Source organism: Lutjanus erythropterus, chromosome 4 (genome assembly GCF_056507025.1).
Source record: "Lutjanus erythropterus isolate fLutEry1 chromosome 4, fLutEry1.hap2, whole genome shotgun sequence".
Classification (NCBI taxonomy): domain Eukaryota; kingdom Metazoa; phylum Chordata; class Actinopteri; order Lutjaniformes; family Lutjanidae; genus Lutjanus; species Lutjanus erythropterus.
Window position 1 is genome coordinate 35,715,951 of NC_139320.1, and position 17,551 is coordinate 35,733,501.

General features: G+C 39.2%; 1 protein-coding gene across 8 annotated transcripts in view; it reads left to right on the plus strand.

Annotated features, from left to right (window-relative positions):
* Positions 1-17,551, plus strand: part of LOC146328799 (muscleblind-like protein 1) — a 103,932-nt gene that overhangs the window by 67,190 nt on the left and 19,191 nt on the right. For all 8 annotated transcript variants that reach the window (XM_084717811.1, XM_084717812.1, XM_084717810.1 and 5 more), the window contains exons 3-4: positions 4,452-4,622; positions 13,522-13,740. In XM_084717811.1, coding sequence (XP_084573937.1) covers positions 4,452-4,622; positions 13,522-13,740 — 390 coding nt within the window. The remainder of the gene's footprint in view (positions 1-4,451; positions 4,623-13,521; positions 13,741-17,551) is intronic.

Genomic DNA, 17,551 nt, shown 5'->3' on the forward strand with positions numbered 1-17,551 from the left:
CGCGAGTAAACATTAAAAAGTTATTTCGTCTCGTCTCGTTTTGGTCAACGAAAATGAAGAGACATTTTAGCAGGGTTTTTATTTTGTAAACCACATTTCGTCTTGTTTTTATTCGTCAACAATATTGCATTATATATTTTATTATAGTTATCGTCACATAACCACCATTTACGTTTCGTCTCGTCTCGTTTTCGTCACGTGATAAAGGTTCGTTGACGACGATATTTCGTCATAAATTTCGTTGACGAAAGCAACACTAGTGAAAACAGAGAGATAGGACTATGTCAAGGTGCTGACCTTTCTGAATGCAGCTGAATAAATACAAAGTGGTAAATTTTCATTACTACAAGCATAATAATTATGATTTCACTGTCAAAACAATGATAATACTTTATCCAGACAATGTGTTGACAACAGAGTCTATTTTCAGGGAACAGAATCATCTACAGTACTGATTTCTACAAAATATTATTGACAATAGACGTCAAACAGCTAACCAACACAGATTGCACTATGTTATAAGTGATTATGTATCAGCGTTTTACACTGCATTATTCTGCAGCTAAAATGGATTGAGCAGCCAGATAATCATGTTAAAACAACCGGCCTTGCCCCACAGAAAATTAGAGGACCGGAACCATCAAAGGAAAACATTCAACAAAGCATTCAATGCTGTGTTTCTATTTAATTTCCCTCCAGCTCGAGATGGTTCAAGGAAAGAAATTCCTGCATTCAGGCTGCTGACTCAACCACTAAACATCAATTCAGTAGCCGCAACATATTCTTTAATCATGCTTTCATAAGGGAAGGTCATAGGTTTTTCAAATGTTGGAGATGGAATTTATTTTCGTTTTACCGTTTGTCTAGAAAGGGCTATTTGTTCAAGCCATGTTTTATTTTGAAAATGTCACTGTATAACACTTTATAGAGAAGTTTTTCAGATAGTCATTGTTCCAAAATAAAGCTGAATGTTAAAACATTTTTTAAACTTATTTAACATGTAGTCACAGATTTTGCGATACTTGAGATGGGCTGTATATACATATCAACTTTTAGGCAAACTGTTGCTTGTTTACACATCCAATAGACAAAGTGAAATTCAGAGCTATGGTTTTGGCTAACTGATGATCGAAATTCAGTATTTGCGCTCCCTTTACCTCTGTTTTTTTCTCCACTCACTCCTTAAAAATTCAATTCAAATTCAGATTATTTGTATATGTTATCAATAATCTGTGTATTACTTAGAGTAAATTCCTGTCAACATCTCCCCAGTTTAGGGAAGCAGAGAGGAGTAATAGCATGGAAGCTAAGCAAGGTACTGCTGTGGACAGGGTCAGCACTGACAAAAATCAATACTAGTTTAAGTCACCACTATATTTAGAATAATTTTCCTGCTTTACCTTGCCATCAGACAGCCTTTTCTGATGGGAAACTGCCATTATATAACCAAAATATCACTCTCTCCAAACCAACTAAACTCCATTGGCAAAAACATTAATTTTACCTCACAGACCATGGGAGTTACTTACCGTGTGACTTTGATAAATATGAAATAATCCTCTAAAACACTGAAGTTACACAATAACACAAACTAACTAATTGATTTAGGCAGTGGTAGACCAGCAATTCCTGCCTTCTATAAGGTAAAATGTGTGATTTTGCAAATGAAGTCTGGTTGCATCAGAAAAGGCTGTCTGAAACCGAAGGTAAAGTGATGTGAATATTCTAAAGATAGCGTACACTTAAACTGATATTGATTTTTTTAAGTGACTAATATGTTTTGCCGCTGACCCTGTCCACAGCAGTACAGTGTTCAAGTTCAAGTTCGGTTTTATTTGTCCCCCAAGGGCAATTGATTTACAGCATAAAGTGTGACATACCATAGCTTTCCAAAATGGGACCGCCATCTACAGTAGGTAACACACTGACTATGGTACCTCTTACAGCCCCAGTTCAAATAATCCAAACTGTCCCTTTAATGTTGACAGTTGCAAACCTTTGCAGAGATTGCCCTCAAAGAGAGCGAGGGGGCTTTTGTGTAATGATAAGCTCTGCATTGTCACAGTTCATCACACACGTACAGCTGGAATTAACATGCTAGAGTCTAGCTATACAGTCTATGAAGTCTAGTCACCCAGAGGGAATGTGCCTTGAAAATCAAAAGACATTAACCAATTAGCACTGATCAATAGTCACAGCCACACAGGGACGAGCCAGACTAGGAGCATTGTTAATGTGTGCCTCTAGGCCAATCGGCAGGCTGGGACTACTTCTGCTCTCAGCTCTCGGCCAATGAAAATGCCAGAAGAACTCTTGACATTCTGCTGCTCTCCAATGCAAAGTACCTTTCCTGCTGTCGCTAGGCAGATCAGGCTGCACGGGGAAATAAAAGGCAGAGATGGGGAGATAGAGGCGAGAGGAAGGGAGGTGGGAGGAAGAGTGTATGTGTTAGGTTGTGAAAGCAGGTGTCATAGCGGGCCGCAGTGGGCAGCAGGTAATCTCACTGAGATAAGCAGTAGCATGACAGCCAACCTTTAATTCCCCATGGGAGGTGGTAGTGTGGAGTTGCCGCAGGGTTTGCTCTCCCCGATCCCGTGGAAATAGATTTATATAAGGCAGTAACAGGAAAAGATGGAGAGAGGATGCATGTTGATGGGGGGAAAGAATGAAAGGTGGATTTTTGCACATTCTGCACACACGTATGAACATGTGCTCATATACAGATCACAGCGGTAGCACCTCTGCACCTCCACTGCTCTGTATTCATGATGAGGAGAGCAAATATCAGCAAGGGGCTCGGAAGTGTGCGGGGGATCGAGTCGGAAGGAAGGAATGGAATGAAGGGGAAAAGGGGAGTAAAAAAAAGAGGAGGAGATATCTAAAATATTACACCTATCAGGGGGAGTGTTCAGTGGAGCAGGCATTATGAGAGTGTAAATTACATTCCCTCCTTCTCCCCTTGGGCTGCCGGCTGCTGGATGAATATAATCACCCGCAGCAGCGAGCGCCCAGACACACACACACACACACACACACACACACTGTGCTGTCTATAGACACTCGCAGAATATTAGATAGAGTGCCAGGATGTGTGTATGTTTATTGTCACAAGAGTCTCCAATCATGTATCGACCTGCGATCGGTTCTCCACGCGGTTCTTTTTTTCTGAAATAATGCATTGACACATCAGTAATTTGTCTCAATTGGGAGGGGATCGATAGTGATTCACTGGGCCTCGTAAAACATCCAGCGTCAAGTGGGATGGTCTTGAAGGCGGTGGGATGGAGGACAGGGTGGGTCTGCGCTAATTCATATTCCCAGAACAATCCCTCTAACTTCTTGTTATACAAAGAGAGATATGTTTTTGACCCTTTTGAACTTGAGCTTCTTTTCCTTGCACCATAATTTGTCTCAAGAAAAGAAAAAACCTTTTGAATAAAACATCTCGCTGCACAGGTTGAACAAGTTGACAGGAACTTTAATCTGCAACTATTTTGATAATTTAAGTTGATTTTCTTCTGTCAAAAATGTCAGGCAATATATTGTCAAATATTAGAGGTAATGATTATTCATTATTTGTTTTAATTGCAGTTAAGAATTTAACAGATTAAAAATTTAATATTATAATCATTTAAATTGTTTTTGCTTCATGAATTAATGCAGTAATGACTTCTTATAACAGTTCTAATAAATAGATAAATACAATAAAGATGAATCTAAGAATAAAATATATAATAATCGAACAAATAGATCAAATAGAATTATATAAAATAGAGTAAAAATGAATGATGGCACAATGAACAGTATAGTCAATAATGATTTTCAATGTTGAGTGTGTGTTTCAGAAAAATTAAGCAACGAAACAATAAAAATAGATCTGGATTCGGATTTAAAAATAACATATTGAGCTTTAAGAAATTGTGATTGTAAAATTTTACTTTGATTTTTTATAAACCAAATGAATTTTCAAAAAAATAATTACCAGATTAATGGATAATGAAGTATCTATATCATTACTGGGACGGTGCATCTGTCTCTTATTGTTTCGCTGTGTGTATTATAATCTGTTAGCAGGAGCAGATAGAAGCTAATCCTCTTTATCTCCGCTCTTGAAGCTAATTTGTCTCTCAATGGGACCTTGAGGAAACAGGGGAAGGTAGCGAGCGCACAGCTTGGGTCGCAAGGGGGGGAAAAGAAAACAGAACTGATCGTTCTTCTTTACGACAAACCCAGTGGCAGGCCCAGATGTCGGGGATGTTAGGTCAGCGCCTGCTAAATGGGAGGGCAGCAACTTGAGTCAAGGCTCATTACTTCTTTACATTAGGCAACAGTTCAGGGAGACACTATTCTAATTTGCCTCTGTCCATACCTTTATCCTCCTCATCCCGCCTTCTTTTCTCATCTGCCTTCCTTGACTCCTCCCACCTCCTCCTCCTCTGTCACCCCTTCAGGGCCGCTGCTCCAGGGAGAACTGTAAGTACCTGCATCCTCCGCCCCACCTAAAGACCCAGCTGGAGATCAATGGAAGGAACAACCTCATCCAGCAGAAAAACATGGCCATGCTGGCCCAGCAGATGCAGCTCGCCAACGCCATGATGCCCGGCACACAGCTACAGCCAGTGGTGAGAGGACACACGTACACACAAACTGTTACAGATGACAGTCATTTCCTATGCACGTTCCTCAAATTGTACACACAAGGTTTTACAATGCCATACCTCTGGTTTTGGTGATCTGGCAATTACCTGGGTTTTGTAGTTTTCTGAATCTGCAGGGCTTAAAAAGAGTTTTTTTTTTGTCAGAGCAAGAACTCAAAATAAATTTTAAAGGTAGAATCAGTAGGATTTGTCCAAGCTGTTCATAAACGCACCAGAAAGATACCAGGATGTCAAATACCAACATTCTGAGTTGTGAAATCTTCCCAAGCACAATAAGATAATGAAAAAATATTTATATGTTGAGTCTGTATGTTGTTTTTAAAGAAAATGTTGCATATTATGTCCCAGAATACTTGTAGCTTTTTCATAGTCAGCTGAACAGGATATTTTTGTGTATCACAATATTTTATTTTTTGGCCAAACCTGCCGACTTCCTGCAGGCATCAGACATGAATGGTACAAAATATACCTGTTTCTAATTTGTGCTATACTTAATGTCAGTTCCTATTGTCTCAAACTGAAATAATGCAAAAAGCCAGAGTATTTGTGATACTCATAAAAAAATATTCAGTGTTTGCAGCTGTTAGTTCTGTATTTATTGTATATGGGGAAAAGTCTAATGATAATGTCTGGGGTTGGCAATCCCAGTGTAAAACAGAAATTTCACCAAACTGCTTTGGACGTTTTTTTTCTAAGAGCATAAAAACCTACCCCTGAAACCTTGAACCATCTACTTTAAATTTTATTTAGTTAGAAAGGGAATTTAGGTTGTAGAACTATGAGCTTAATAAAAAAGAACAATGTGCACATTTAGGTCTCTGAGCCAGAAAGCAGCTCTTGGTGGCCCATCAATTTGCAATGCAACTGCCCAATTTGACTCTTACAAACAAGAAGTATCTGGGGATTATGGCCAGTATAAATGTTGTTTTGATACCAGCTTCATCAGTATTCTTGTGCTGGCTGCTGGCTTAAAAAAAAAAAAAAGTATTCCTCCAAACTTCCAACACTTAAGTAATCAAAACATATAAAATTTCTGAATGATTTCATCACCTATGTGTAGCCAACACTCATGTTTACAAGGGTGCAGAGCTCAGAAGTCTTGGCCAGAAATGTTTATAGTGTGTTTTTGTCACAATATTTCAACAACTCTGAAAATATGTTTTGTGTTTTGTTTTTTTTTACAGCTGGTTTAAACAAAAAATATTAATGATAGTCTTCCTGCTCTCTGCTCTCATTGGTGCTGACTTTATGCTCAGTATATTTACTTCTCTGGGATGAATGTCTTGTAGATGCTTGTCAAACTATCTCAAAAGTGTCTGGGATGATCTGGGGCAGAGGGTGAGCTGCATTGTCTTTACTGCCCTCACTAATAATAAATCATAGCCCAGTGCTTTTCCCAGGGGGTTGATTTTAACAATAAAGAGTTAAATACCTACAAATGAAGCAGTAGGCCAGAGAAAATGGTAAAATTAGTACACTTCAGAAAATAAAAGAAGAAATATTAATTTTGTTTGTGAGTCTAAGAGTAAAAGTGATTAATTCAAATGATTATGACGTTTTCACTGAACTCTTCAACTCTGAAAGCTTGCTAGAAATATGTTTAATCAGTACAATCTCTGGTTTAAGAGTGTCATGTGTAACATGCTTCCTGGCAGGGTCTCATTTAACTGAATGTGAGAAAGGTACAGTAAGAAGTTTGCTCATGCAAAATAATCATGGCTGCAATCATATGATCAGCACAGGCCAGTAAAAGAATGCTGATTGTGGTTTTGTTTATATGTTTATGTTGCCTTTATTTGAAATTAACCTGCCAACATGAACAATTATCACTCTCAATGAGAAGAATTTACAGGATTGGTTAATTTAATCTTAATAGTTTATGAAGGTCTGTAAGGGAGACTGAGATTTGGTTGAATAGCTACAGAAAAAGCTAAATTATTGTTTCAATTCATCTATGGCTTCAGTTCACGATACAATTTACTGTCAATTACTTTTACATTTAATGGATTCATTGTTTTGTCTATAAAATATCAAAAAATAGTGAAAAATTGGGATCAGAATTTCTTCAAACACTTCTTTTATCAAACCAGTAGTCCAAATTATATTTAATCTCTAATGATATAATGAGAGAAAAGCAGCCAGTGATCACATGTGAGGAGCTGGAAAAATATGAATTAAATGATTAATCAGTTATCAAAATAGTTGGAGATTCTTTTCCTGTCGATTAAAGAATCAATTATTTGACTAATTGTTTCAGCGCAAAGTTCATTAATATCATATTAACCTGGATTAATCAAGCACTGTTTGTACAAGGTGGCCCAGATGTTAGACACTGAATCTCTATCATCACTGTGGGAGAATTTTCATACAGTGATCGATAAAGTTTTATATTATTATCATCCAATCATTAACACACACACGGATCCATGCATGCACACATACACACAGGTGCACTGAATTACATTGTGCTGCATGTGCCAACGATATTCAAGGTGATGGTCGGACACTTTTAGAAACAAAGGTTCAAAAAGGGTTTCTCCTGAAGGGCTGAGGTTCTTCCTAGAGCCATTTGCTTCTGAAAAACCCTTTTTTGAAGAAAAGGTTTGTCAAGGGTTCTAGAGAAAACCCTTGAACTATATAAAGGTTCTCTGTAGAAACCTTCAGAGTTCTGGGTGAAACATTGCACAGGTAGGACTCTCTGCAAGTGGAACCTTTATAAAATGTTCCAAGAGGAACTGAAAATGGTTCTCTTATGAGGACAAGTCAAAGAACGCTTTGTGGTTCTAGTTAGCAGCTTTATTTGTCAGAGTTGAGCCCCGGTCAGCCCCTTTCAAATGGATCCTTCCCAGCTGGTCCATGAGACCTCACAGAATTGTTGAGAGCTGTCTGTCAGGCTTGAAGTTGTCCCTCTGTCTTCTCCTCTGTCCCTTTATGTTTAAGTGAGTGCACTGGACTGAATTTGTCTCAGACTATTCAAAAGAGCTTCAGATGCTGCATGTTTGGACGCACACACACACACACACACACACACACACACACTTAGCCAATGGCTTATCACCCTTATCTAGGGAAGAAGAGCTGAGTCGAGAGGCCCATTGAGAGGAACAGAGGAAACCATGAAAGGGTTTAAAGAAGCAATAGATCTCCCTGGGACTGCAAAACCTTCCCTTTCTGTTTATGTCATGGGGAGAGAGAAAGTTAAGGAGAAGAGAGGAGGAAGACAGGCTGACAGAGAAGGACACAGCAGAAGAAGAAAGGAAAGACTGAACGAGGCAGGAAGAGATAAATGGACGGAGAAAAGACAGGTAGGTAAAGTGAAGGAGATAGGACGACAGCAGTGGGGAGGGATGCTTTAGACCTGTGCTACAAAGAGAAGTCAAGAAAACAGAGCCATGTTGCGAGCAAAGGGAACAAAGGGTAAGACCGGGTACCAGCCTTTCCAGGAATCAGACCTTCTTCCTCTATCCCTCCCTTGTGTCCTCAGCTTTAGTTTCCTGCCACCATTCTCAGTATATCTGCTGCTCTCCTACTTTTTTTTTTTTTTTTTAGCCTATAGCTGTGCCCCCGACATCCATGTGCGTAGGAGAGTGCTTTCATTTCACGCATGGAGCTGTGCAGAGGGTGAAGTAATTAGGGTCCATTACAGCTGGCTGTGAGTGATGGTGCTCATGATGCTTTTTATTACAGAGGGGACGTCAGCGGACAGCCCACATTACAATTATATCTATCTGCTGTACTGTATCACTCAGTCACTCAGGACCCTTTCCCACCAAATAAGCTCTGGTTCTTGAACTGGTTCCACTCACGATCCTTGGAACCTCGGTGCTGTCTAGTGAACCAGCCGGCATTTCAGCCAGTTTTGAGTGGAGCCATTGTAATTAAGGATGTCATCAACAGAGGGTGTTGCACACTGCAGAACAACCAGTAGAATATGACACGCCCACTTTGGTTGTCAAGGAAAACCTACTGTTATTATGGTTCCACCTGGGAACCAACTTTTCTGGTTCCAAACAACTAATGCTCATGATGGTTCAAAATTAGGTGCTTGAACTGGAACGGGGCTGTTGGAAAAAGTTCACTCACTCACATTAAAAAAATTCTCTCAAGTAAATTTGCTGTGCTTGTTTGGTGCAGACATAAAAATAAGTGAAATAAAACCATAAAAGCCGCAAGGGAAGGGTACTCCAGTGGTGTCTTGCTTCTGTAATTAGTTGTATCTCCATGTTTAAGTGGGAAGTGCAGGGAAGTAGGAGGTGAATGTTGAACAGTGGATGCACCAAAGCAAACAAAGCCCAGATTGTGCACAGTGTAGCTGATGTTGCAATCCAGCAATCTTTAGAAAATCAAAATGGTTAAATTTGTTGGATATAAAGTACAGCTCTGATGGGTACAAACATTCAAAATCAGTGAATGTGTTTTAAATTACAATCGAAGTCTTTTTTTAAGGCTTTTATTGATCTTAGCAATTCAGCAACACTATGTCATTTTTCAAAGATGATATATAACAGTCTCCCTTTTGCAGATTTAAAGTGGAAATATTGAAGATAAAAATCCTGGTTTATTTTGCATCACCTGTAGCTACTGGTGGTTTTCTGTAATGCTACAGGTCACAGAATTCTGGGGACAGGAAAACAAACTAGGCGACAATTTTCCTTTTTCTATCATTTGTGATTTGTCAATCCATGATGTGTGATTTTATGCTGCACATGACATGAGAGGAGTTGATTATCTCATTGTGAAGTTGGAGGTGTGCTGCCTGTTGCATGCTGATTGCTGCTTTAAATTACTAAGAAATAAAACTTCTTCAACTCAAAAAAACTCAAAAAAAAGTTCAACTCAGCACATTCAGTAGTTTTGCTGCTACAGTCTGCCTTGTTCTGGTATGACCATTAGCTGGTTGGCTAATGCTAGCTTAATGTCGGCAAACTTTAGATAAATAAATCTGTCCAATGACATTGTTGAGTCAGTTTGTGACCTCATGACTTTTCTGTACTTGTGTTGCTGTTCCACTACCTTTTACTTTAAGCTACATAATCTCACTTTAAATTTCTTATAAGTCATATGCATTTTATTCGTTTATTTCACTATTTTTCTTATATTATTGATGTGTATTTTACTTTTGTAACTTTAATTGTCATATTTTACTTGTGTCATTGTTTTTAGTCCTTTTAACTTTTAACTTTTTATCCTTTTAATGTTTTTTTTGGACCTGCTGTACAGATCACGTTTTTTATGATGAAGTTAATTATAGGAGAATCCTTTTGGCGACATTGTGCATACTTGGCAGTGTTTCAGGGGACCAGGTTCTCCTGAATATCAGATGAGTTATGCTTTTGCATAAATTAATCAGGAGATAAGATACTGTAAATATTAAAGGCCTGGTAATTATGGAATAAATAATATGTGAATGAGCTCAGAGTTGGCTTTGGCTCTGTAGGTAGAGGGAGTTGTCTACTATTTGATCCCCACATCCTCTGGTCCACATGTTGAAATTTCATTGGGCAAGACACTGAATCAGAGGTTGCTCCACAGCCACTGGGGACACTCAAGGCAGTGCATTCCTATTTGGCAATCCTAAGCCTGGATATTGAGGAGGGTTGCATCAGGAACAGCATCAGGGAGCCAAATCCAATATGCAGATCATAACATTCCCGTGACAGGTTGGGCAGAGCACAGTTTGATGATTTGCTATGGCGACGTGTAATTGGGGAGCAGCTGAAAGAAAAGGACATGTGAATAAGCTTGTTTTAAATATTGATCGCATGTTATCTTAAATTAAACAGGATCATTTGACATTTAAAAGAAATTTATCACTACTTCGCATAGCCCGAGATGATCACATTGCTTTTGATCTTTCTATTTAATTCTAAGAGAAGCAAGTAGAGTTGTTCGTCCTCATGGCTGACATAACTGCACTGTGCATTTTGTATTAGGGTATGTAAAAGAGGGAAATCTGTGTAACTGCTGAAGCACAAATTGCTGACAGGAGGCATACGATGAGATATTTTTGTGTTCTCGCTGTGTAAATGTGCTCAATTTAACATAATCATTGCGATGCAATTGTGATTTCTAGCAAGAATCTGCAACATCCTGCCATTATTGCAGAAGAATCAATGCTAAATGAGGAGATATTCCAGAAAAGGTCAAAAGCAGGACCACAAACTTTTTGTTGGATGACATCACTGCATTGTTTCAACCTTGTGACTGTGAGTCTTTTCACTGACATCATCCCAGCCCTGAGCTGCAGCAAACATCTCAAACCGATATCTAAACACCTTGAGCGAGGCAATGACGACTTTTCCAGAGTGCCTTGTGATAAGATCATAATTCCTCAGACATTCCAGAGAGCAGGAGTGGAAGAATTAGAAAGTCCACATCATTAGTCCCGATTTTCTGAGTCATCCCAGAGCAGCGCGGAGGTTTTGGGGAGGAATGTAGCTGTCCAGCCCTGGCTGCCGCTGCTCTATTACTCACTGTGTCGTGTTGGCAGAGGCTCAAGAGACAATCCTCTGACTGGGGCTGAGGTCAGGAACGTGCAGGGAAAACTTGCAGTGCGCTACGTCAGCCAGCATTTTCTTTAGCCTCCCTCTCACAGAATGTGGACTTTTTCTCTCCAGTAAAGCACATACAGGCTGCTGTACAGTACAGCCCCCTGCCATGCACACACAGCTTGACATTCCTCATCCTTATTACTCCTATATGTGTGTGATCTCCGGCGTACAAAGCATGTGAAGTTGACACCACATACAGAGTGCAGGTCTCCTTTGTGTGTTATCAAATGAAAGACAAGCAGCCATCAAAGGAGACATTGTTTCTCCTCAGATGTAAGCCCATTAATTGTCTATTTTTGCCTTATTTTCCCTCCACATGCCCAACCACATCTCCTCTTCTCTGCCGGGCTGTTGTTAATTGAACACATCTCTTATTTCACCATCTATTGTCAGACATCTTCAAGACATAATTTGAGTAGGAGTGAGGAAGAATGGCATTATAGTTATTGGTAGATTTAATTAAATATTCAACATTTTATATTTAGACTTTGTGAGAAATTAGTTGTTTTTTTTCTGGTGGTCTGTTGACTAAGTCTGATCTAAATGATTAGTTATCACTCCTTTATTTATGACACGTGGAGAAAAGGTTTTCCAGGATATTCTTCCTTAGTTTTTTTTTTATCTGTGTAACAGGTGGGCAAAAAGTTTAATTCAGTCACAATAGGCTTAAGTGCACCACTACCCTATGTTCTAAATAGGACTGTGCATGTTACTATTCATGTTTTGAATGTGAGTGAGTGTGAGGTGAGTGAAATTTTCTATGACCTGTGAAATGAAGGTACATATATTTTGTGTTAGCAAGTCATGAAACATTACTGTTGTGTCTTTCTTTTGACTAGAGATGCATTTTAATAAGTTCCAATCTACCATTAGCATTAGCTATCCTAGCCAAAAGACAATAATGAGAAATGATCTTGAGAAAAAAAAATCTTTCACCAGCTAACCTGTTTCCATAGGTGAAAAAAGGAGTAAATTAGAAATTGATACTGGCAAAACCTTTTTATCCTGTACTCAGGTCACAAACACAGGACATAAAACAATTTAGATCAGATTAGGGATTGTCAAAAGTTTTTTTTTTTCCTCATTTGTCTCTCAAGGCATTTGTAGATGCATGTCATCAGATGCCAAATGTCATCAGATCCCAAAACGAGCTTTTCTACCAGTGTGACAGGCTGAGAGGATGACACTTTAATTATGTGTGTGACGCAAGTATGTCTGCAATGTGGAGTTTTTTTGTGTCTGAAATGGACAGGAAAGTTATTATTTGCAATGATTGTTCAGTGTTGTGAGGACGAGCCAAATAATTCCTTTAACACTACAAGTTTAATTGATCCTTATCAAGTCCTGCACCTTTTTGCATCAATAAAAGTTGAGCAAGCTTGGAACCCAGCAGAACCTCAGTCAGCTTTTTACTTTCCTGCTTCATGTATGCCATATGTTTTGTTTGTTTGTCCCGGCCTACTCTGCCTCTGATTGGCTTACCCTGATATTCTCACCCTAACCCTACCCAGTCACGCTCATCATGTCTAAACCGACCTTTAACCCACTCAAATAAAAAGACCCAAATGAGTGGCAAGTGTTAGCCAATCAGAGTCAGAGTAGCACGGGTCATCATGACTTCACCGTCCTCAGAGAAAAAAATTACTTCCTGTATTTAGATATGCTGTGTTCCAGGTTTGTCTATGTTGAAAAGAAAACTGGCTAAAATATGTTGCTGGGGGATCTGTAAAAGTGAAGTGAAGTTGCATCTGAAGTTAGCAAAAGTCTAGCTAATCATTATTTAGCTAATTAGCTACTGTTTTGCTAACATCAGCTATATTGTTCTGGTCAAATCTGTCACTATGAAAGGATGATTATAATAAACCTTTGTTTTTCTTTTTTCATGCAGATTATCATGTAACTGACATTTGTATATTTATAAGATGAACAATTAATATAAAGTAATGGAATGGAAAATATTTACTGAATTGTATTGTTTTAGTGTTTCAAAATACAGTACAGCTGTTTCAAACACTTTTCAAATGAATGTACAGATTAAATAACTGTACTGGACTGCCTCTCTTTGGTGCATTTTTGGTTGTTTGTCAGAAACTTCAAGGAGACTAAGTTTCTCCATTGAGAGACATTTTTTTCCTGTCATTCCACCAGGACAAATTTGATGTTCACTGCAACTGGGTTTTAAAAATTATGCACCAGTATCAGCAATCCACCAGAATTATTTGGAAAATATTGGCATATTGGATATCGGCAAAAGTCCAATATTTTGCATCCCTAATTTTGACCAGCTGTGTCATTGTGCTTTGTGCCCACAGCCCATGTTTTCAGTCACACCCAGCCTTGCAACCAATGTCAATGCTGCTGCGGCGGCGGCCGCTGCGTTTAACCCCTACCTTGGCCCTGTGTCACCCGGCCTGATGCCCGCTGACATTCTGCCCAGCGCCCCTGTACTGGTCACCAGCAACCCCAGTGTCCCAGTACCAGCTGCTGCTGCTGCTGCCGCACAGAAACTCATGAGGACAGACAGACTGGAGGTGAGAAACACACACATTCAAACACACAGCTGCAGGTACAAATGACCACAGATGAGAGGATCTGCATGTATTTTTTCGTTCATATCAGTCACAGATTAAAAGATAGATTAACAAAACGCCAGTAAACATTGCACCTGGTGAGGATCTTTTTTTCCAGCTATGAAAACAGATTGGGCTTTCAAATGTGGGCTGTGCCTATTTGAATATTAAAGGCGTAGGTTGGAAAGTCTTGCCTCAACACTTTCTGTTTGTAGACTTTAATTATGTATCTGGTACACAGTTTCTGTTACAGTAACTACATCCCATTACCATAATACAGTCATTACCCAGACTTAAGCAAAGAGACAGAGACGTTAATGAGAGTATCTCTCGACAAACGTTACCGTTGTCGATGCTGCATCCCATCAACAGGCAACAGACAGCATTGTTTGGCACAAGCTTAAGTCGTTCTGTTTCATTGTGTAATTTTCAGAAAAATCTTTAATTCTTCTATGAAAGCAATCAGTCATTTGAAACCTGATGAGCACCACTCCTCTAGCTGTGTTCAGATAATCATTAATCGGACAGTAAGTCAATCTCATCCATTATGCAGCCCCACCCGGGAAGCACTTGCAGTGGAATAATGGGGAAATCGTTGGAGGCAGGCAGGAGGCGTGTGAGAACGTTGGGAAGGTTACATTTAAAATGTAACGTTGGGTAGCTGGGTAATTAATGGGGGTGAGACTGAGGAAGTCTCTGGGCTGAAGAACGAGTGGATGACATGCAGAGCGAGGAAACAGGTCAATGACAGGAAAAAGAGATGGAGGGGGAGATAGGAAATCAATTTGTGGACCTGTTGTGGTCATCAGGGGAGGGGCTGGGACAAGGAGAGACAAAGATAACAGAAAGAAAGGAGAGAGTACTGATTGGATGTCATGGAGGAGTCATGGCTCATGGAGTCATGAAAAGAAGTTATCATGGTTCGCACAGGTACTGGAAAACTCATGAAGTAGTTGAAACTGCTTGAAATTGTAATTGCATTACTTGCATAATACACCACTATCTGACTGAATAGTTTGCTTTTTAAATAAACTAATAATTTAAGTTGGAGAGAGACAAACTTACCCTTCCAGCTGAGCTAGCTTGGTACCCAGCAGATCCTTCGTCAACTTTCTCCTTTTCTGTTTCCTGTACGTAGATATGTTGCTAGACTTTGAGGATGGTTCAAAGATGTTCAGGACCTGTTAAAGTGTTGTGTGTACTGTAAATGCTAACTAACCAGCCAGCTAGAGATTGATGAAGCTAGATAGTTAGATTAGCTAGCTAGTTAGCTAGCAGTGTTTTGCTAACACTGTCTAAAAGAGAAAATTGTAATACATTTCTAATAAATAATATAATAAATAATTTAATGACCATGGTATGTCATCAGAGACTTAAGAAACATGCTAAGTTGAAATATTTGCCTCTCTGATAGCAGCGCTACAGCTGCCTGTCCCCCTTTGAATTTGCTACTGCTGGTCATATAAGTTGTGTTATTGTTTGTCTGTTTTGTATTAATTTGTTTAATGCTAAATGTTTGCTGAATGGGTGAGTGTGTAAGAAATCAATGATAATCTTTAAAAGGTATGGATGTTTATAACAGTTAAATTGAGCAATATGTTAATGGAGTCAGGCAGGCAGTGAGACAGGCAGTTACTGAACTCAAACTCCAGAGTGTGTATTTTCAGAGCAGTGAGCTTTTTTTGTCAGGATAACAGGCTGATCAACTTTCAGTGTTGGACTTGTCCTCGCTTGTTATTTTCAGTTTACTCCTGCAGTGTTCCTGCAGCCTGCCTGAGCATCTACTCATCTGGGGAGGAGGGGACGGGGGAGAAATGATTAGCTTAAACCATAGATCATAAATTAAATAGGATTCAGTGTTTTTAGTATACTGTCTATGGCTCTAACTTGCTATTTGGACTGTAGCACTCATTTTTACACAAGCACTTGAGCCTTGGTTACCACTCTGAATCTGTGTGTGGTTACATTTAAAGTGTCTTTTCGTATGTGGTCCCTGTGATGGAACAAAAAGTGAGAGGCTAACAGATAACAAAATACTATGAGGTTGCTGCTTCAATGAGCATCGGCTTGAAAACAAAAACATTAAGTCATAGTTTAGAGTGCAAAATCCTCAAGCAGCCTTCTGTGAAGTGTATTTGGGAGTTTTCAAGTAGATTAAGGTTACACTAAGGGCCATCATTAGGTAGTTAAGCAATAAATATTTTATTGAATTTTAATTTATTTATCAACTGATTGTTAAGTGATTGTTTAATATTGGCTCAGCTAGGTAATAAAGGACGCCAAGCCTACTTACAGATGTGACACGTTTTGAAACTTAATATACTTTGAGTATGTAAATGCACTGATGGACTCAAGGATGTCCCAAAAGTGCCCTGTCGGATACCCCTATGGTAGATAAAACATGGTAAATGCCCTCTAGGGTATTGCAATGTTGAACTAAGGAAAGTGCCCTCTAGGGTGCCCTTCTGGTAGAGGAAACATGATTAAGTACCCTCTAGTGCGTTGTTTCCCAAGGCTTTTTTCTGTGGACCCAGTTTTTAAAAATAACAAATCAATGTGTAACAACCCAGTTCACAATAGGCCTTATCAATAAATCTTACCTTCCTGACCATTTTTACTGTCATTTCTGCATTATCGTATATTATCTTGTGTTATTACACATGTAAAATATGTTATAAATGAGAAATTAATACTATTTAGGCTAAGTGAAAAAGCCATCTCATTGTTTTTTTATTTCCTCTCATCAGGAAAACAATATACACTTTCTAAATGCTTTGTAAAAGGTATACTGCAGATAGAAATCTTAAATTTGCAGCATTTCTTCCCTTGTCTTTTATTTATTTGGGGACCCATCTCCTGTGAACCACCTGTGAGTCACAACACAGTCTCTGGGAAAGGCTGCTCCAGAGTCCCCTTTCAGAAAATGCCTTCTACTGTGTCCCAATATCCAAGACAACATGATGAAGTGTACTCTAGTGTGCCCTTCCAGTGGAGAATGCATGGTGAAGTGCCCACGAGAGTGCCCTTCCAGTAAAAACCAGTGTATGACGATTGTTGCACTGCTGGCGCCCCACCACATGCAGCTGGTGCCCTTTATAGTTTTTCGCCTCTGCCGTATAGACAGCTGACTTCCACCACTGGATGTATGTAATTATGTTATTTAAGCTGGAAGGTACTGGAAAAGCTTGAAAATGCACCTTGGAAATTCTCGGTTATGGAGGTTGAGGGAAAACTGTAAGCAAGAAGTTGTTGTTACCAGAAGAAGAAAGATGCAGATCGTGATTCAGACTGAAATGATAGTCTGGCAAAGGATTGATAGCATTCTGCACCAAAGTCCAGTAAACAGACAAACAGATATGAAATATTTATTAGCCAAATGCAATAATTGGCAGTGGAGGGAAAATCTGCTCATTTTCACTGCTTTTCCCTTCAAGATATTGAGGCCCAGTGGTCAACACCGCCTGTAGTGCTCACTGCTGAAGCTTTTTGATTGGGAGAATTCATACCCCAGCCTCATTTGTCAGGAACTAGGTTTGCTAAAAATATCTTAGACAAGAAGGGCCGGCCATATTTTATCTTCTTGTGTGTGTCATTCAAAACAAACATAGCTGGAATTCTGTGGACCAGCGCACATACCAGTCAGTAGATACGTTACAAGCTATTTCCTCGAGACTGAGAGAAATTCCTATTTTAGAAGAGACTGATTTCACCGAGAAATATTTTCCATCTCTGTCTCTTATACTGAGCTATACTGCAGCTTTTCAGCGTGCAT